General features: G+C 35.9%; 1 protein-coding gene across 20 annotated transcripts in view; it reads right to left on the bottom strand.

Moving 5' to 3' along the window:
• LOC106867912 (uncharacterized) overlaps positions 1–23273 on the bottom strand; it is a 90572-nt gene that overhangs the window by 67010 nt on the left and 289 nt on the right. For 9 of the 20 annotated variants that reach the window (XM_089359687.1, XM_089359689.1, XM_089359681.1 and 6 more), the window contains exon 2: positions 907–943. In XM_089359687.1, coding sequence (XP_089215813.1) covers positions 907–921 — 15 coding nt within the window. In that variant the 5' untranslated portion in view covers positions 922–943. Of the gene's footprint in view, positions 1–906; positions 944–12271; positions 13209–23273 lie in introns of those variants that run through there. The other 11 variants (XM_089359686.1, XM_089359688.1, XM_089359680.1 and 8 more) reach the window with 5 other exon arrangements.

Here is a 23273-nt window from a genome sequence, read left to right on the forward strand (position 1 = left end):
AAAATATTTAACAAGTCAGCAGTTTTAGTAACTGAAGTTCCAACCACCCATGCCCCAATAATTTGTCCTCTTTGGAAATCAGATACATCATGCATTTTAACTCATTTAAATATAAATATCCACAAAAATGAAAAACAAAGGGCTCTATCCTAATGCACAAGGGATACATAAAGCATATGAACATATATATACAGACTTCAACAATTTTGATTTTATCACATGGTCAACAGAAAAATTGCTAAAGGATCTTCAGATGTTGGGCCTTACAGAGGGGATGACAAGGGATGGAGACTTCTGGCGGTTTGCTGTATTTGAGAAGACACATTAAGCTCAGTAAAATCGTGGTTGTCCTTGCATACAGGCACGTCCTCTACATTCCTCTTCAGCTGAGCAATCCTAAGCTTGCGGGCTTGTGGGTTCTGGTGCCATGCTGGTGTTACATAAAAGCATCCAGTACACTCTGTAAAGTTGTTGATATAAGAAAGGGCATTTAGTCATAAAAGCTATGCCAAAACAGATAACTGGGGCCAGGTGCAGCTCTCCAGCTTGCCAACTCCCATCAAACTGTCCAACCCATGCCAGCATGGAAAATAGACATTATTAAATGATGATAAATGTGTACATATATATTACATATAGGGTATTATTATCAATAAAGCTGTTGTTTACATACAAACAAGTACAGTAATTAATAGATACTTATGTGTGTTTGTAAACTCAATTATTTCCTCGTATCTAACAGCTTGCTTGGGGAAATTTTTAAATATAAGGAAAGAATTCTATTTACTAACACACAATTTAAATTATCTTTTACATTTTTTCCTTTTTCTAATCCATTTCTTCAACTTAATAAGTTTCTAGAAAGCTGATCAAAAGAACGTAAAATATAATGTAGTATATATTTACCCAATTTGGTTTCATTTTTCTTTGATATGGAAAACTCCTGATAAACAAACAAAAAAAAAGGAAAGAATGACAAACAATACATATAATATAATTTTTTTTTTTTAATCAGAAAAATATTTTCGTTTTTAACATTTGCTATATTTCTTTGATCTTTATTTATTATCAAGTGTCCTATTCCACAAAGCCAGCAATTTCAGGGGAGGGGAGAAGTCAATTACATCAACCCCAGTGGTACTTAATTTATTGACCTCAAAAAGATGAAAGGTGAAGCTGACCTCAGTGGAATTTGAACTCAGAAAGTAAAGATGAATGAAATGCCACTAAACATTTTGCCTAGAGTGCTAATGATTCTGCCAGCTCACTGCCTTAGACTGTATTTAAATTTGGAGTTTTAACCCTTTTGATACCAAACCACTTAAGACCACCCCTGTTCAACAACAGAAATTTCATCTTATGAAATTATTTAAACTAAAACTTTTCGTTTTATGTAAGTTTATGTTTCAAACGCCAGATTAATAATGACAAAATTATTTTACTAAATTCTTCATTATTTTCGAAATTAACTGAAAGAAAGACTCTGTATAATATTGTAACTAAAGGATTAAGAGTAATATCTACTAGTCATCAGGTGTAAGTTTAAAGATAAAGGTTTCAAGTCTGATTCTAGTCTGTTAGTGCATTTGAAAAATTATTATCTTACTGACAATTGATCTGAAACATTGAATCAGAAAGCTGTCACATCAACAGATTTTGGAATGAAAGGACACAAACAGTAACAATTATGGTTAAGTAAGTGTTAATGTATTTATTGTTCGGCAGTGCACTTAGGAGATTTGTTTCACAATCAAATTGCTTTAGTTTCAATCGTACAATACAGGGCATTGAGCAAGTATCTTTCATTATGGTATTAAGCCAAAGTCTTGGAATCGAAATTTTGCAGACAGAAACTGTGTGAATGTCCATAGGAATGACTTGTTTTTGGGTGCTACACTCCATCAATTGTCCCTGATTAACTCTACTAAATGCTGCTTCAATGTAATTATCAGCATTCACTAATGTGAAGTAATTATAACCAAATCTATCAAGAATAACATCAGCATCACCACCAACCTCTCTCTAAACCAACATTAGGGATCTCAAAACCAAAAATAAGCAGCCTAAAATGAATGGCTCTCACAAGAGCTAGTTCATACACTGGAGATAAAGACATGGACTGTAATTGGCAAAAGCACTCGAAATCCTGCAAGTCCAGAATCCTTTATAGGATAATTTTTCTGCAACTATAAAGTCTTTAAAACTTATAAATTCTTCCTTCTAATAGAATATATATAACATTTCTTGTTATACATCTCCCACATTCTTATCACTGCACCGTTATTGATTTTTTTTATTGTTCTATTGTCTGATCACAACTATTTAACATATAACACTGTCTCTTTTTTTTTTTTTTTGCCTAATTCCCTACTTCCATTAGAAATGGTTTTACAGACGTTCCCTGCAACCCAATCCAGTCTTTAGTATTCTTTATTATTATTATTATAGCATTTTTACTTTGCAATTCTCATCAAAACCTTCACCATTTGTAGCCTCCAAGGTGGTGAGCTGGCAGAATCATTAGCATGCTGAATAAAATAGTTAGCAACATTTTGTCCAACTTTGTTCTGAGTTCAAATTCTGCCAAGGTCAACTTTCAGGATTGATAAAATAAGTACCAGCTGAGCACTGGGGTTGGTGTAACTAACTTACTCACTACCCCAGAATTTCAGGCCTTGTGCCAATAGCAGGAAGGATTATTTCTAGCCTCCCAGCTCTCTCTCTCTCTTTTTTTCTTCTTTTTTTGGCCTAATTCCCCACTTCCATTAGAAATGGTTTTACAGACGTCCCCTGCAACCCAATCCAGTCTTTAGTATTCTTTATTATTATTATTATATCATTTTTACTTTGCAATTTACCCTTTCCCACAAATAAGTTACACTTTTTCATTATAAGCTAATTGAAAAGATTGTTTTCAACTTTATCCTTTTTCTCAAATATCCTATTCTTAACAATTTGTATAACTTATTTTCCTTTAACATACATAAATATGAACACGCACAAAAATACATTGAAACATATACACACACACATCCACAAGCACACCTACATGCAAGCATACATAAAGTGAATCTTAACAAAAAAAAAAGATAAATAATTTTCAATTTATTGAGAAACAGAAAAACCTGTGAGGTGGGTAAGCAACAAACCCTAGCTGCTGACTGGTAGAGAGGATACATGAACATAGATACATATACATTTATATACCTACATACAGAAAATAACAGGCATGGTTGTGTAACTAAGAAAGCTCGCTTTGCAACCACATGGCTTTCGGTTCAGTCCCACTGTACATGTTTTCTACTACAGGCCCGGGTGGATCAATACTTTGTGAGGAAATTATGTGGAAGCCCATCATAAAAATATATGTGTTGGTGTGTGAGTGTCACTGTTTGTGCGCTCCCCCACAATACTTGACAACCAATGGTTTTGTTTGTATCCCTTTAACACGGCAGTCCGACAAAAGCAATGTACAGTTCTATATTTAAGAGATGAAGAATTATGTACATTATTTACATTTGACGGATATTTGTCCTCATCTTGTTTGTTGTGAAGAATTCCACCCACTTCACAGAATTGATCAAGGATAGCCCCCATTAAATCCAACCAGATGGTGAGTCTAGATGTGATAAGCCTGTTCACCGAAGACCCAACTGGTGAAGCACTATCGGTGATACAAGAAAAACTAGTGACAGACACCCATCTAAAAGAACACACTAGTATACCAATAAGAAACTTGATGGAAATGTTGACTTTCTGTGTAAAAACTACCTACTTCTGTATGGACACTGATATATATCGACAAGAGGAGGGTTTAGCTATGGGTTCGCCATTATCACAGGTAATAGCCAATATATATATGGAATACTTTGAGAATTTGGCTTTAGAATCAACACCTCCAAAACCAACACTATGGCTACAATATTTTCATAACACCTTTATACTCTGACCTGACCAGGAAGATGTCCCAGTGCTGTTAGATCATGTGAACTCAATAAAGCCATCCATACAGTTCACAATGGAAAAGGAAAAAGACAATCAGCTGACATTCCTGGACGTATTAATAACACGCACCAAGTACGGATTCAGGACATCCGTATATTGCAAGCCGACCTTTACTGGATGATACCTCAACTTCAATTCCCACCATCTATACAGTGTAAAGAGAGGGATTGCTCAGTGCCTAAAACATTGTGCAAAGAATATAAGTAGCAATCATGATACACACCATGAAGAAATGATCAAGCTCAATAATGATCTGTTAAGCAACAACTACCCCAAAAGTATACTATCCACTCCAATTATGAAGAAGAGAGAGGATGAGGCCAAAAAACTGTCCACAGCCTGTCTACCCTATATAAAAGGCCTCTCCGAAAAGATACAAAAGATATGCAGCCCATATGACACCAGGACAGTATTCAAGAGTAATACAACACTTCGCAAACATCTCCTTCGAGTAAAACCACCAACAGAAGAGAATATGACCAAAAACTGTGTGTACTCCATCCCATGCAGCTGTGGTAGGTTATACAAAGGCGAAACATGCTGCCCCCTCAAAATAAGGGTAGATGAACATCACAAAGCTGTGACACAAGGATATATTGATAACTCGGGTATAGCTGATCATGTATGGAAAAATGAAGACCACCTCTCCCTGTGAGATGAAGTTAAAACAATAGACAGAGAACACCACTGGAAAATACGAAAACTAAAACAAGCAGCACCATATGCTAGGACACAACAATCTCCTAAGCAGACCGAGTGCATATATGAGCAGCATATGGGAACCAGTATTAAGGAAGGATAGGAGAATATTAGATTTATAAGCCCTAAAATTCAATCCATAATTGCCCACGGGCATATGGCGTAGTGGTTAAGAGCGTGGGCTACTAACCCCAAGATTCCAAGTTCAGTTCCAAGCAGTGACCTGAACAATAATAATAATAACATTGAAAAATACCTTAGGAATGAGAACCCTGGTTCAAAATTTTCCCAAGACACCTGAAGAAGGCTGGAGGGTATATCAGCCAAAACATTGTGTTAACAACAAACAAGATGAGGACAAATATCCGTCGAATGGAAAGCAATGTAGTTTTGTATATGTTTATGTGCATATATGTGTATATAGAGGTTTGTGGGTAAGCTGAAAAAAAAGTAAAGAAATAAATATGTTTTACGGAACCACCTGAACAAATACTGAAGTTTTCCAAGACCAAAAATGATGGATTGCCAAAATAAGTACCAGGGTCAATCTGTTTTCACTAAAACCTTTCATGGCGATACTTCCCTCCTGAAAAAATATTTTATACTATGAGCTGGCAGAAACGTTAGCACACCGGGCAAAATGCTTAGCAGAGTTATTGCGTGAATTTGTGTTGAAATATTTATCAAATTGTTGCCATTGTTATCTGATTTGAATTGTTGTTGGAACTGTTGCCGTTGTTAATTTGCTAATTGTTGTGGTCTTGTCTGTCCTTGTGGTGTCTGCATCTGTGTTTAGGGCTTTATGCCTAATAAAGAAATCAGTATTTCGTCTGTCTTTATGTTCTGAGTTCAAATTCTGCCAAGGTCGACTTTGCCTTTCATCCTTTCGGGGTTAATAAATTAAGTACCAGTTACGTACTGGAGTCGATCTAATCTACTGCCTTCCACTCCAAAAGAAATTTCGGGCCTTGTGCCTAGAGTAAAAAAGAATATTTTATGCTACATTGTGATTTCAATGCATCAACAAATGCTATGCAGCCGCAACACGAGATTACACGTATGAGAGAAACCTCTGTAAGTTACAGGGACGAACTGCAGTTTCAGTTCAGATACATCAGTATTGAGAAAAAAAAATTTTAATTTATTAGTTTTGGTTTCAAGGCTTTTCTTCTTCTGTATAGATGTTTAGAGACTTAATGAAGGGCCAGTTGCAAATTTGGACATACCTACTCGTGTGCCTCCTACGAATGTGTTTCTTCATAATTTCTAGGAAAACAGATATTTTTTAATGAAATTTTCTACAAATACATTTTGGATGGTGTAGATTACGGGGCTGACCTTTCCGATATTTTTTTTCTTCACTGGATTCCTATGTTTTCGATGACAGAGATTCCAAATATGCATAAAAACCACATTTTCAAAATTTTTAATTTCCCCCCACCCAATTTTTAATTTTGAACTTTTCTCGAATTTTTTTCAATCCATGTGAAATATACAAAGATTAAGAATATGGAAAGGGAGACAAATTTTAATCTCAAATTTTTAATGAAAAACTCCAAAATTGATCCACACCCCATCTTGCTGTCAAAAAGTGAAAATGAACGGCTGTTTTGTCCATTTCTGCATGCGTAGATTTATAGGGAAACAGCAAAAGGATGACGGCATGTGAAGCCCTCATCACGAAACTCAATATGCTAAAAGTAACAGCTAAATATCTGGAGCATTTTTATGTTTATGCGCGCACAACAATTTCCACAGTTTATCTGAATGAACAGAGATTTTACATACCTGTTGTATATGTCAGTTTTGCTTTTTCGCTTTAAAGGTAAACGATTCTGATAGAAGCAATTACCTTGCTATCAATTCATTGGATTAATCCCAACAAAATACTACAAGTTTATGTTCGTGTTCTTCATTCTAAAATAATAAAAACTTTAACAACAAAACTTAGCGCAAGAGTGGCTGTGTCGTAAGAAGCTTGCTTCCCATGTGCACGTGTTTGGTTGGCTTCTTGTGGGAGACCGGGGGAAGACGTGAGTCTTGTGGGCTCCGTGTTTTGAAAGAAGGAGGAGAGCTGTCGAGGTGGGTGACTTTGTTCATTTGAGCTGGACATAATTTATTGTTTGTTTATTTTTTCAGTAAATTCTGCCCAGCTCTGGGGAAATTTCACCTGCTTTTGGCATTTTTTTGTTGCTTGTGTTCGCAAGCAAAAGTTGTTTTGGGGGGGAGGGGCGTATCCTCGCCTGGAAAAAAAAGAAAGTTGAACTTTTATTTTTGTGCTTGTTCTGGTCGTGGTGTTCCGGCTTCATTTTTTGCTACCAAAAAGGGCTGGAGTACATTGTGGCCTGGAGAAGTTTTTTTTTCACTCTAAGTGAATAATTGTGGAAGTCTGTTCCTGTGTGTTCCAGTTGTGCAGTTCCAGGTTTGAACAGTAGGCCTGGATTACCTAGTGGCTGAAGTAATTGTTCGCTGTGCTTTTTGAACTGTTTTCTTTCTGACTTTCTTTTTTCTTGAACTGTTTCTTCCTTTTTTTTGTTGTGACTTCTTTCTTTTAATTTTTTTTTTAACTGTTTTCTGTTTATTTGTGTTTTTTTCTCCCTTCTGAACTTTCAAAAAAACATGGCAAAGAAACAGAACACTGCCTTAGAGTGGGAAGTTATCCCACCCAAAGAGTGGTTGAAAGATATGAACAATAGAACGGTGGTACTGAGGACCTATTCTAGGTCTCTCGACACCATCGTTCAATACAATAAGGATTGTATTGAAAAAGAGTTGACAGAATACCTACCAACTGTAAAATTATTTCCCAGGGGTACAAATTTGCAACAGTCTGGTTGCTATTTGGTACCCTGAGGAAGCTAGTACCTTCGCGGGGAAACCCCTGGAGGGAAACCAAATTGTGTTCTTCCCCACTTATTGTGGGAGAAAAATAATAAGAGCCATGGAGGCCGGATGGATTGAAGACACCATCCGGCAAGGCCTGGGGGATAACAGCCCCAGGTTGCTAAGTGTGACCATGGCTCCTGTGGTCAACTGGGAGGGGTCGAAGGCAACTTTGACCATGTGGACCCCAGTGGCCACAGGGAAAATGACTTTCCCAGATTTTTTGACAATGGCAGGCTCCAGGTATCCAGTGATACTGGAGCCCCCTCCCTGCAAGTGTCACCCGTGCCATGTCAAAAAGGATTGTCCAAGGGGCCGTGGCAAGGCCCCGGAGCAGGGAAAGATAAATAAGTGCTTCGCCCTCCTATTGCAGAGAGAGGCAGAGGAGGTTGTTGAGGAATTAAACTCAACAAAAAGAAAAAGGAAGGTGAGCAACGATAGTTGCTCACCAGAAGATGATGTGCAGGCTACGAGAGAGGAGAGGGACCCCCCCGGGTGTGCTAGTGGAGGCCCCGACTCCCGCAGCCGGGAAAAGAATAAAGAAAAGGAGAAACAGAAGATGGTCAGCAGGTGTTGATGTGCCGCCAATTGAACCTGAGGCTCCACCAGTGGGAAATGTGCCACCAGAGAGAGAGGCTCTGTCAGTGGGAACTGTGCTACTGACAGAGCAGGTTGAGGTCCCTCCCTGTGACATAGGGGATGATTTGGTCATTTTCTACCTCAAGGGACCTGTAGAAAGGTTTTTGGACTGTCTGTTAAGCTGAGAGCAGTATGACTCGGTTTGTGTAGACAGTCCATGTTGGCCTCCGCAGGTGGCTGCGGAGGTCATCTCTCCAAAGGAATTGGAAGAGGTAGAAAAAACCTGTAATCGTGAAGATTTTGTTTCTTTCTGTCAGGGCCTACTAGTGCAGGCCTTTTGGCAAGCAGCAGGATTCTTGATTGGGGTCCGGATGAGGAAGACTGAAGAAATTGAACAGTTGAAATTTGTGATTTTAATTGGTAAATTGTTAAATTGAACTATGTTTCCGAGGGGTTATCGGTCGGCGGGCGCCGGTGCCCCTCTCATCTGTATTCATTTCATTATCATTTCATCTCATTAATGTATCTGTCTAGCCCGCAGCTTCTTCCTTATCTATGTACAGCCTTTATGGCTAATATAATGAAATAAAGAAGCTTGCTTCCTAACCACATTGTTTGGTGTTCAGTTCCACACGTCCACCTATTAAGATTATATCGGAAGTTGTGAAAAAATATTTTCGTGGTGGGGAGAACAGTTTCAGAAAATTTCCACGTGTCGGCTTTGTTGGTGGAGTAAAGATCATGGACCACACTCAGCTTTGGGACTTTTTTTGTTTTTTTTTTACAGGAATACACTATATAGATGGTGTAGATTCCGAATCTGCAAAATAAAAGCATTTCAAAATTTTAACCCCCCACCATTTCTTAAATTTTCACTTAAAAAAAAATGATTTTGGCAAAATACGTAGAAAAATACAGAGACTATGATTCTGAAAAAAAAAAAAAAATTTGTAAAATTTCAATTTTTCAAAAAAAAAAAATAAACACCCCCTTCCCTCCGTCTTATGACAAGTGAAATTAAAGTGTTTTCTCTACTGTTTCATGACGAACATAACTCAACACACTGTGGTTGAGGGTCTTTTGAAATTGAGAGGTATGTAAAAATTAGATTTTTTACACACACACACATAAAATGGCATTTAAAAAATATTTCTTTTTTGGTAATTTGTTTTTAGAAAGTTGATCCTCGGTTTGACTGTTGTTTCTAGCTTGTCAGATTTCCAGTTGGGGCGTACTTAAAAATTGAAGATTTTGAAAACCCCCAAAACCTTTTCATACTTTGACCCTCTGGCAAAGAAAAAAAGGAGTGGGGGAAAATTCACTTTCTGTCATAGGGTGGAGAGGAGGGGTGGTTATTATTTTTTTTGAAAACTTGAAATTTTACAAACAATAATCGGTAATTTTTCAGATTAACACCCGCACGATCTTCGCTAGGGTGTTAGGGTTTTAGGGTTACGGAATTCCGTCCCTAACCCTAACCCTAACCCTGACCCTAAAACCCTAACCTTAACACCCTAGTGAAGATCGTGCGAGTGTTAATCTGAAAAATTACCCAATAATCTCCGTATTTTTCTACGTATTTCACCAAAAAATATTTCTAAAATAAGTGAAAAATTAAGAAATTTGGGGTGGGGGGATTTAAGTTTTGAAATTTTTTCTTTGGTAATTCGTTTTAAAATTTTGAAAACGTGTTTCTAGCATGTCAGGTTTTCTGTTTGGATACTTCTTGCGTCTGCTATTTTATAATTCTATGCATGCGTAAAACATTCTTGTCATAGGACGGTAGGGAGGGGGTGTTTCTTTTTATTTTAAATTGAAATTTTATAAAAATGTTTTTTCAGAATCATATAATTTCCGAACTTTTCTACGCATTTCGCACAAAATAATTCTTAAGAAAGTGAAAATTTAAGAAATTGGTGGGGGGAATTAAAATTTTGAAATGCTGATTTTTTTGTAGATTCGGACTCTCCGCCTTCGATATAGTATGTTCCTGGAAAAAAAAAAAAATCCTAAATGATTTTTACCTCCACCGCTTTGTTTCCTCATAACTTTTATAATTGGTAGTTTTTTTTTCATGAAATTTCCAACAAATACCTTTCACATGGTGTGGATTACGATTATATCGGAAATTTAAAATGAAAAAGAAAAAAAATCGATGGGCTGGTACGCATACATACTTACACATCACTTATATTCACAAAAATGAAACTTGAAATTTTGAAAACCATTATGATGTGCGCATGTTCAGCATTATTTTCTATTCACATCAAATTCTGAGATAATCGTAATTAGCACACTCAGCAAAAAATTTGTAGAAAATTTCATGAAAAAATTAACCATTTTTCATAAAGTTATGAAGAAACAAAGCCGACTCGTGTGAATTTTCTGAAACTCCTCTCCACCTCAAACCTCCGGAAAAAAAAAAAAAACTGGTGGACATTGGAATTAGACACTGAGAGAAAATGGCTGTAACTTTTTTATTTTTTAAGTTGGGCGATTTTCGTTTTCGATGATGTGTTCTATATGTCCCGGTCATGCGATTCCCCCTTAAAAAAAATTCACTATTTTACCTCCAGAAATAAAAAAATAAATAAAATATTAAACGAGATGGCCATAGCTGGAGCGTTTCTGATCATAGATTTGCAAGATGAGGGCCGGCCCCAAGGATAGTTGGTGAATGTCATTAAAAAAAGCTGGTCTTATATATTCCAGTTTTTCGTCCATTACATAAATTAAATAACTGAATAATTTCGCTCAGGTTTACCTTCTTACTTCCCTAAAGACGTTATATACCCCTATATTAAACTGATTCACAGTATTTGCAGAAACCGAATAAATAGGTGAACTGAGGTCTCGATCTGCTAGAATATCTATTAGACTTATTTATTTAATTTTTCAATTAATAAGTCGTATTTGTAGAACATTTGGTACTACTAAAGCAGCACGGTCCCGAACGCGCTAGCTAGTCTTGAGTGGTCGATCCTAACCCTAACCCGCGTGTGCAAATGAATACGTGTTTAGGGTTAGGATCGACCACTCACGACTAGCTAGCGCGTTCGGGACCGTGCTGCTTTAGTAGTACCAAACATTTAAATATTGGCGATCATTCGATACCAGTACGAAATATTGCCTAAATATTCATTACACGCATTTATATCATTAATCAAGAGTCTTGGCATCTCAGCAACAGGAACAACCACTGACTAGTCATCGCAAGGGAACCCTTTATGTACCTACTTTTTAGCTGCTGGAAATAGCAGCTAAATTCTTTCGCATACATTGTCTTGAATATAATACATCGAACAAAAAAACGGGATGGTCACAACTAATATGTCATTTATTCATATGGCGACTCGGTAGAGATGGACTATATGTAATCTGAACCTTACAGACTTTTACACCTGGCTAAACTCAAAAGAACTCGTTCTCCATTAAACTAAACTGACAGTTTGTTTAATGACTCACAAGAATTTGATCAGGCAAAGTCGTTGAGTCTACGTAAACAACGAAATATGGACACAACCAAAGGGGCATCACATAACGAAAGGATACATTTACTCCAATTTACAAATTAGTCATAATTTTTACACGATTTACATATTAATTAAACTGAGTTAATGACGTTTTATGGTATATTTTATAGACTTAAAACAGCGTATATAATAGTAAGTTAAGATAATGCCGTTTGTGGGAGAGGTTATGAAAGACAATAAAAAATCGAGAAATTTAACCTCGTACTTTACTGCCAACCTCCCGGGCATGCCTAAGATAAACCAACACAATTCTCGTAGATATTCGGGGATTCTACTGGAGTAGAGTAAATAATGCTTAAAGATCATATAACATTAATTAAACTGGCTTTAATTACTGCTTTATAATATATTTTATAAACAATAAAAACAGCACATTTAAAAAAAATTTGTAGACATTCCCGAGTAGTCCAGCATGTCGTTTCTCTGTGATCTTTCTGTTTAGTACCGGGGGTAATAAACAGAAAAAGACCAAACAGAATCAGATTCGACAACTTTATCAAAAATTAATGACTAACACGAAATATATTAGGTAATAACATACATACAAAGCATAATGAAATGATGAACGTTACCAAATAAATTGTTCCGTACCTGGTAAAAACGGGAATGTTCTTGAAAGAGACAAAAACCGGTGACGGCAACAAGAAAGTAATTAATTTGCTGAAATTCGCTATCTTGTTTTCCTCTTCAGGGTTTACAAGTAGAAAAACCGATAAATGAATGAGTAATAGCTCTTATACATATACACACTTGGTCACAACGACGATTTCTAGGTATCAAATATTTTCACTATCACTTTGTTTTGCAATACTGATTGGTCGGGAATCTGCCGTAAAAGGAGATTTTGCATCTCGGAAGAACAATTTCTGAGAATTTACAAAGTGAAACAACATACGTGTGAATTAAGAAAAAGGAACCATCTGTCTGTAAAAGCTATATAAGAAATTGAGAAATTGACTTGATGAGTGTTTGTGTGTGTGTGTGTGTGTGTGTGTGTATTTAAATATATACAGGCCAGTTATAGTAGACGGAAGACATTAAAACTTCTGATAAACACAAGTATATACATAGATTGTTGACTTTGACTTTTTCTAAACAAAAGGGTTTCTCAACCCAATATTTACATGCTATTTATATATTTATGTGTGATTCGAGATCCACTATTTCAATATATATCAGAGACGTGCTGTCAAGGTAGGCAGTGCCTTCCTTGAATAAAATAGATCTATAGCAACATTTTCCTTTCATGGTAAAATATGGACCTAATTCAATGAAATTATGAAGGTTACTTTGATTACTATGTATAAAATGCAAAATATTTTTTTTTGTAGATTAGCTAGGCATAATTCGTCCCTGTCCTTCAATCTCAATATTTAAGCAACGTATAGTACTGAAGTAGTACACGTGCTGCATACATTTCTACAACGTTTCCATTACGTGCTATAAAGGCACAATTATTTTTTGTGTTTTACTACATAAATGCCACCATACCCTGAGTAATTAATTACTAACGGCACATGCCATATATATATATATATATATATATATATATATATATATATATATATATATATATATATATATATATATATATATATATATGTATATATATATATATATATATGTATATATATATATATATATATATATATGTATATATATATATATATATATATGTTATCATCGGGCTGCAGACATGCTGGGACAACCTCATTGAGAGCTTAAGTTCATTCGCTAGAAAAGACTGGTGTGAGCATGACTATTTGCTTTCCAACTATGTGGTCTTGAGTTCAATCTCACAGCGTGCAAAGTCTTCCACTGACTGTGACTCTGGGATTGTAGTGCCTTTGGGTCCTGTATATGCAGGCTGTCGTGCATTCATGAGTTGATAGCGCAGTGCTTGAAATTTTCCAGCATTAAACTTCTTGTTTACTTCAACCCACTTGTATACTGCATTTTTTATTGTGTGTGATAATTTGTATCATTGATGTAGCTAGTGACAATGGCTGTCCAAGTGACCATGGGCATGTCTAAGAGGGCTATTATAAACAGTAACTGCTCTAAGACAGTTCTCTGGGAGACATCACTTAGAATTTGAGTTTCCTCAGAATGGGCACCATTGGCTGCAACTGCTTGACTTCTGTCTTTAAAGAAGTCATGTAGCCACTCTCCCAATTTACCAGTAAGGCCAAGGTTTTGCAGCTTATGACATATGTCATGATCTACCTTATCAAATGCTTTTGCTGAGTGAAGATATATCGCAGTGACATCTGAATGGTTAAGCATTTGTTTCAAAGCCCAGTCATAGTGCTGTAAGAGCTGTGTGAGGCAGCTTCTTCCTGGACAAAAGCCATGCTGTGTATTGTTCAGTAGGTCATTTTCTTCTAGGAACATTATCAGTTTCTTTCTAAAAGCACCCACTACACTCTGAGTGGTTGGCGTTAGGAAGGGCATCCAGCTGTAGAAACTCTGCCAAATCAGACTGGAGCCTGGTGTTGCCATCCGGTTTCACCAGTCCTCAGTCAAATCGTCCAACCCATGCTAGCATGGAAAGCGGACGTTAAACGACGATGATGATGATGATGATGATGATTTGTTCCATGACTTTACTGATATGTGAAATCAGAGAGACTGGCCTGTAGTTTTTGGCCTCTGCTCTGCTCCCATCTTTGTGGATAGGACATATAATGCCTTCTTTCAGCCTTTTAGTAAGTTTACCACTTGCAAGAAAACTCTGGAAAAGTATCTGAAGTGGTTTTGCTAAAGCCTGCTTACATGACTTGAGAATAATAGATGGGAAACCACCAGGACCAGTTGCTGAGCTTGAGCTCATTTCATCTATGGTCATTATTAAATAATTCAGCCAAGTTTTTTATCTGCAAGTGTCCAAGTGGAGAGGTGAAAATACTTTAAAATTGTTCACTGAGTACCTAACTTACCCTTTCTGGGTTTGCAGTCAGTAAGCTATTTCCATGGAACAATGGTCCTATTTTATATTGCATTGTGGCTGTTTCCCTTGCAAATTTATAGAAAGCTTCAGGGTTTATTTACATTATTTACAGTCGACAGATATTTGTCCTTGTCTTGTTTGTTGTTAACACGTTTCGGCTGATATACCCTCCAGCCTTCTTCGGGTGTCTTGGGGAAATTTTGAACCTGGGTTCTCATTCCTAAGGTATTTTTCGTGTGCAGGGGTGACAATACATACAGATACACGTATATATGGGTGTACATATGTACATATACATATGAGTATGAGTTGTATGTGTAGATGTTGATATGTATAAATATCGGTATAAATATCTTTATACATGTTTAATATATGCATCTGTATACATCTTCACATATATATTTTCTACTACTAAGCATTGACCTGTCCAACCAGCCTAACCTATATTCCCAAATTCTTCATTCCACCATATTACTACCTCTACCCCCTCTCCCAGCCCCATCACTTAGGTTCTATCACTACAAACCTGTCACTCCTTTACTTTTTACACTATTATACCTCTCTCTCTCTACCCCACCCCATTCCTTCTATCTGACACTCCTTTACTCTTTTCCCTATCATCTTTTTATATCCTCGTATCTTTCTCTCTCTATCACCCTCACCTCCCCATTCCTACTATCAATTTATCTTGACTGATTACTAGCCAGTACACTTTCCCTCTCTTCATCTCTTTATTATTTCTCTCGTTGCTTTTCTTTTTTCTTTTCTTTATTCCTCTCTTCTTGTTTTTGATTTGACCTGACAAATACATTCCCATCTTTTAGGTCACTTTAAATAAAACTCTCAATTCAATAGCACTGTGTACAAACTCTATACTTGGAATGACCAATTTTAAATACTATTGGAACCTACTCACAAGGTATTGGAATCTTATATATAGACCATTTTGCCTAAATAATGGATCTACAAATGCAATATCCCCGCATATCTCACATCTATTTTCATTCCTCCACTTCACTCTCTATTTCATATCTTATCTAAATTAACTATTGCTTAACCATTAACCATTTTCTCACAGTCTCCAATGAAGGGATATATAAAATATCCCAGAAACAGCTGTAAGACATTCTATTTATAAATGTTCTGAAATCTTTCACGGCCTTGGATTTTTATCTCATTCTGAAAAAAATTTATATATATATATATATATATATATATATATATATATATATGAAAGCATGAAACTATTAGTTGTGTATTTAAATTGATATTTATCTCTCACTGGATGGAGTACTTTTTTGTTGATTCTACCTCTATTGGATCTGTAAACTTTATGTGTGTGTGTATGTGTATATATATATGTATTAGTGAAGGGACAAATGAAAAAAAGTGGCACTCTCCACATTTGCTAGGAGTTACATATGTCTTTTTAATAAGTTTATATAATACAATATAATATGATATATATATATATATATATATATATATATATATGCATATATGGGCACAAGACATCACCAACTGTAAACAACACAAAGTACAAAAACAAGCGAGTTAAATACACAAACAGCAAGAGAAAAAAATATTGAAAACAGGAAAAGTAACACAAACAATGACTCTTCATCAGTTGCCAGCTGTCTATCAACCCCTCATCTGAAGCATTCAACAACAAACGAAATGAGAAGTAGATAGACAGCTGATGAAGGGTCGTTCCTTGTGTTACTTTCCATACTTTGTGTTGTTTACAGTTGGTGACGTCCTGTGCCCATATATGCATATATATATATATATATATATATATATATATATATGCACATATGGGCACAGGACATCACCAACTGTAAACAACACAAACTCGACTGAGGAAAGAAAACTTCCAATGACCCATCCTTGTTTCCTTTGTATCGTCTATCTGAATGTTTTGTTGTCCCTTTCTTGTATCACCTAACTCTCTGGATGTTTTGCGTTCTTGTCCCATTGTGTATTTATATATATATATATATATATATATATATATATATATATATATATATATATATATATATATATATATATATATATATATATAGCAGTATACGTACACTTTAGTCTCTTATATGTAAGTATATATTTATCTTAAATCTTGTACGACTCTATTCTTTTATTCTTTCCTTCTTTTTATCAGCCCTTTCACACTTACTTTGTTCATTCTACACTTCGTTCTTTTGTTCCCCCTCTCTCATATTTAATTGCCTTTTCTTCATGCTCACTTTCCCTACTCTTTTCACTTCACTGTGTCCCCGTCATTTTTTCTTGCCCCTCCTTATTTCTTCTGTCCCTCTGCCTCTACCTCTCTCTCTCTTCTATCTCCACGTGACCGGTGTTCGGCCAAGCCTGACCTTTCTTTCTTGGTTCGGCCACTGTCCGTGCAACATCAATATTCTTCCCTGTGCCTGTGAAATCTTGTATCCCTACCGTAAGCTTTACTTCCACACACGCCAGCTTAATTTAATTCATTCTTGGTCGAAAGACACCTGTTGTTATGTCCTGTTATTTGTATTTGTGTAACCTTCTCTGTTTTTTTCCATCCTTGTTTTTGTATACATTTGCTGTTTTCTTCCAAGGAATCTAATGTTCTTAGCATATTTTTTTCCTTGGGGCTGGCCAGATTGGAGCAATCTCAAGTATAACCAGCCGAAATTGCAAAGATAATCTGGAACTCGACTGAGGAAAGAAAACTCCAAATGACCTGTCCTTGTTTTCTTTGTATCGTCTATCTGGATGTTTTGTTGTCCCTTTCTTGTATCACCTAACTGTCTGGATGTTTTGAGTTCTTGTCCCATTTTGTATTTATATATATATGTATATATATATTTTCCCTTCCGGTCCTTCCACAATGTAACCTCGTGGATATCGGTGGCAATTTTTTCTTCCTCCGGTTTTCCCTTCTTTGGACTTTCTTTGTTTCCGACGAAGAGCTCCGCTCGAAACATCATATTCTCTTTCTTTCCTTTCCCGAGCATCTAGTAACACAATCTGTATCATGTCCTCACGTTGTTGTTTTTTGGTGTTGTTTTTTTGTCTTTTTCCTTTTTTGAACTTATATATATATATATATTTATATATATATATATATATATTATTTATATTATGTATATATATATATATATATATATATATATATATATATATATTTATACACACACACAAATACATGTAGTTTATAGATCCAACAGAGGTAGAATCAACAAAAACGTACTCCATCCTGCGAGAGATAAATATCAATTTAAACATATAACTGAAAAAGAAGACAACTAATAGTTTCATGCTTTTATGATACTTGAACAAGCATATTTATAAAATACATCAAATATCTTACAGGTTCTGTTTATGTGTTAAATATATATTTTAAAAACAAGGATGCTGGACAGTAAAGAATAAGAAAAAAATGTGAAAAAGGTTGGTACAGAAAAGGAAAGAAAAAAGAAATGAGATCAAGAAAACTAAGATCTTCATCCTCCCTGAATGCAGAAAGCTCTTTAAATACAACTAATTTAGAAGAAATTAACAGAAAATATGTCAAAGTCTATGAGACATCAACTCAATCTGGAGCAGGTGGTGCCCTCCACTTCAATAAAAGACACCTATCCATGTGTCTATACTTGCTAAAAATGTCAGATCTCGAATTAAGCAGTGTGTTAAAATCGCTGGATCTGAGAAGAATATGAGATATTTCTGTAATACATAAGTTGCATTTCTTAAATCCATTAACATATAGCATGAATTTCTCTATTATTTCCATAGAATTGTATGTGGTGTGGAGCTGCTCTTCAAATTCCATATGTAGCTAGCCAACTTCAAATTCCATACGTAGCTAGCATTACTTTTATCGATATGCTGGGAAGAAGATAAGTGATTTGCATAACATCTCTTGAATTTGCCCTCACATAACTCAATGTAATTTTTCTTTTCAATTAATTTGTCTTGAAGTGTAACTGTAACCTCAGCCTCATATATGATTGAGTTTATCATACATGCCTGGTCAAGTGGGTAAGCTTGATAGTTGCAACTGGGAGTGGTGTTTTGGTGATTTTTGCAAGTTATAATGTCTTCATATTGGGGCAGCAGCTGTATGATATTTCTATTGAGCGACAGTTAAAAATTTTACAGCAGGCATGTGATCACAAAAACACAGATTTCATAACCTGTGAAATAAACACAGTGGTGTCACTCAACACTGCCTCATTAAGGTCATTGCTAGCTCTCACTGTGCACACAACCATGTGCTACCATCTGTTGGCATGGTACAGAACTAGTCCAGGAACTTTTGATACCACCTCGTAAATAGGGGATCCAATCATGAGCTGAGAAGTATCCTGAAAAGTATGTTTAACAGAATACCCAGACTATCCACTGATGAAAAAAGGATATTCAAGTAACAAACTGAATATTGACTCACCGCTGGCTAGCACTACATCAATATTCCACCTGAGTTTAAAAAAATATAGGAGAACATATTGAGAATCCAGGTGCAAAGAACCTCCAAAAGACAATGAATGAGATAGGGACTCAAATAGGAAAATGCAAAGATAGCACTAAGGAAAGTAGGAATCAAACAAGATGCATAAAGTGGGATGGGGGGTACAAGGGAAGGGATGGATAAACGCAGCTAGAAAGAACAGCCATAAAATAGAAGCAGAAATAACATATAATAACATATCAAATAGATACTTTAAAAGAAATGGAAAAATATTAAGTGATGGAATTATCTGGTTTAACTCAATCTTTGGATTACAAGTACAATCAAGGATAAGACAGGAATTCTTCTCTACACTGGACAGGTATTTCCCTAAATCGGGCAAATATTACAAAATTCTCAACAGGCATAAGGCACAATTAGCAAACATGACATTTCATAACCTAGAATATGACATACATAAATTACAGAAACTTATAAAATAAAACTTGACTGAGGGAACAGAAAAATGGTAGATCTGAATAGAATAAGCAGTGAGAAAATGCATAAGAAGGTGGAGAGTAAATACTCTATAAAAACAGACTTGGGTTCAAATAATAGTACGTTATTAGCAGCAATGTCTAAACCCGAGATAAATAAGACCATAATAGTAGAAGAATGTTGTAAAATAAACAGCAATAATAGCTCTAATAGCAAGCAAAACATACAGGTAAACACCAATATGCACAACTTAAGTGGTGATGTGGAACATGAAAAGAACAAAACCAGCAGCAACATGACAGCATGTAATTGCAGATGGAGAAACAAATGTAAATTTGGAAACAACTGTTTGAAAAGAAGTATGATTTATAAATGTGAAAGTGAAGGCAGATCCACAAAAATGTGTACATTGATGCAACATCTGACAATGAAAAGCCGTCTTAGAAACCATCTTATGTCATTTGCAGATGTAAATAAAAGTCACTACACATCCTTAGCTAATCTCATCTGGAGACTTAAATGGAATGGGGTGAAACACACAACAAAGTTGTCTATATTAAAAAATGCTAAATTATATGATGAAACATCACAGGTCTGCAACCCATGTCTGGAGGAAACACTGGAAATTATTATCTCCAAGGAAAAATGTAATAGACATTCCAAGGTGGTTGTATCTTATAAGCATAAAATTTTAAAAAGCCTTCTTGAGACTGGAACAAAGTATTATAAAACAGACAAACACCAACCATCATTAGCATCAAACCAAACAGTAGAAGGACCTCCCAAATGAAGTAAACAGAAAACGAAAAAGACCTTGTATACAACAGAGGATTTATTGTAAGGAAATTTTACATAGCGGAGCATAAATATCAAGGACTCCAACATAAACCATGGGAAAATACAGTAAGTGCTGTTTATTATTATATTATTGAACATGCAAGGAAGACAATACTAGATGTATAGAATGACTATACAGAAATATCATAAACAAACATGTGCTACCTTCACTAGTAAATACCATGCCCACTCAAGCAAGAAAATTAACAGAACAGCAGGGGCACATATAAAATGCTTAATGATACCAGCTCATCTCATTCTCTACCTTACTGGCGCCAGAGCAGAAATCACAAACTGATAACCTCTAAACAAAAATTTGCTCCCTTAGAGCTTGTAAAATCATTCTGGCATCCGAGTTAAATCAAATGTCCAACACTCCACACTCACAGCACATATACACTGAATTCAAAAGAAACAAGTTCATGACTATTCTCTTTTACTTTGCTTATATTATTGAAGTCTACTCTCTCTTTTCCTCTTCCTATCCACATGCCCACTTGCACAAATTTAAGTACCAAGTAAAGCACTATATACACCCACCCTCCCATACTGTTTATGTATATCTATATGTTTAAAATTCTCCAGGTATATCTGTATGTATGATCATCATCGTCATCGTTTAACGTCCGCTCTCCATGCTAGCATGGGTTGGACGATTTGACTGAGGAATGGTGAACCAGATGGCTACACCAGGATCCAATCTGATTTGGCAGCGTTTCTACAGCTAGATGCCCTTCCTAAAGCCAACCACTCCGAGAGTGTAGTGGGTGCTTTTACGTGCCACCGGCATGAAGGCCAGTCAGGCAGTACTGGCAACAGCCACGCTCAAAATGGTGTATTTTACATGCCACCTGCACAGGAGCCAGTCCAGCGGCACTGGCTACAATCTCGCTCGAATGACTTTTCATGTGCCACCAGCACCACAGGAACTGCCCATAGATCCTACAGATCCTTCTGAGTGGTGTAAATCGGTAAATATCCCTTAGCTAAACATTCACTACAGCCAGAACACTAATGCAATTTTTGGCTGAGGAAACAAACACATGTATTAGTATTGTCTTCAAAATCCATGGATTTTGCAAATCATATTTGTAACATCCTATCGATGGGGAATACAACAACTAAAGCTTGGAGTTTGTGGAAACATGTAGCAATACATTAAAGGATTTATGAAGTTCCACCCGAAAGTTCTTGTTATTACCATATTCATCCTATGCTACAGTGGCACTGGATGAATAACCTTCCCATAAAATTACTCTGGAAGATGAGAACAATAAGTGGTAGCCAGAATAAACAGCATAGGAGCTTTAATGAGTGCATTCAAAAAGGTTTCATATAAACAGACTTATATATGCTTCACAAAAACTACTTCATTTTAATATATATGGGACCACCACATTTAGTTGGCAATTATATTTTCTGATATATATATATATTTATTTTTTACTTGTTTCAGTTATTAGACTGCAGTTATGCTAGAGCAGCGCCTTGAATTTTTAGTCAGATGAATCAACCCCAGTACTTCTTTTTTAAGCCTGATACTTATTCTATCAGCCCTTTTGCCGAACTGCAAGATTATGGGGCTGCAAACATACCAACACCAGTTGCAAGCGGTCGTGGGTGGACAAACACAGGTAGAAAGACACATAAACACACACACACACACACACATACATACATACATACATATATATATATATATATATATATATATATATATATATATATATATATATATATATATATATATATATACAAGAATAAGAATAAGGGCAGGGAATCGTCAATTAATAATAGAATTAATAATTAACAATTTAGCCAGGTAGTTCAGTATGAAAAAAACCTTTATCGGTAAAACTATTTATCATCATAAATATACAGGGATTAGCAATTGAGTTGCTTTTGGGCTGAAGATTGGAATAGTGAAATTTTCATTCACTTAACCATGAAACGATTCGTACCCAATTAACTAAAGACTTGTTTTGTTTACGCTTTTCCCTCCGGTTTTGTTCTATGTGTGCCATAAATATCGCCATCCGTTTTAGAGAAAAATTTGTAGTTTAGAATCAGTAGTTCTTTGACTGCTATTTCTAAATTTTCAGTATGTTGGAGAAGCAACTCAATTGCTACATATACAATGGGCTTCTTTCAATTTCGGTGTACTAAATCCACTGACAAGGCTATATCTGAAGAGACTTGCTCAAAGTGTTATACAGTGGGACTAAACCTGGAACCAGGTGGTTGGGAGGCAAACTTCTTACCACCAGCCCAGACCTGCCTACATATATATGTGTGTGTGTGCTACACCTTGACAATCGGTGCTAGTGCTTTGACGAAAGATAGTGTTGGAATAGGTACCAGGCTTTAAAAAATAAGTATCAGGGTCAATTTGTCTGACTAAAATACTTCAAAGTGGTGCCCCAGCATGGCTACAATCTGGTAAATTTTAATCCTTTCACCCACACGATTTTCACTAAGACAAAAAAAACAAAAAAACTCAGATTTTTTGCATGGAATCAAGTACACTGACCTCCTATGCTGGAAACTCCGTATCTTTGTTCAGAAAAAAGGGAAGGGGAATGGACCCTCCCCGCTATCCCGGAATCATTGCAAATTTTTTTGTTTGTTTCATTGAATGAATTCCAGTGACCTCCTAATATGCTACAAAACCCATTTTGGGGTCCGGAAAACGGGATGGGGTGAAGTGGAAGAATCAAATAATACCCACAATCTAATGTTTGAAACAAGTAAGTTATATATGTGTGCGTGCGCGTATACGTTTGTTGATATTTGTCTCACACTGTTTGACAACTGGTGCTAGTTTGTTTACGTCCCTAATACATTAGCAGTT

Source organism: Octopus bimaculoides, chromosome 11 (assembly GCF_046866305.1).
Source record: "Octopus bimaculoides isolate indiv1 chromosome 11, ASM4686630v1, whole genome shotgun sequence".
Taxonomy (NCBI): domain Eukaryota; kingdom Metazoa; phylum Mollusca; class Cephalopoda; order Octopoda; family Octopodidae; genus Octopus; species Octopus bimaculoides.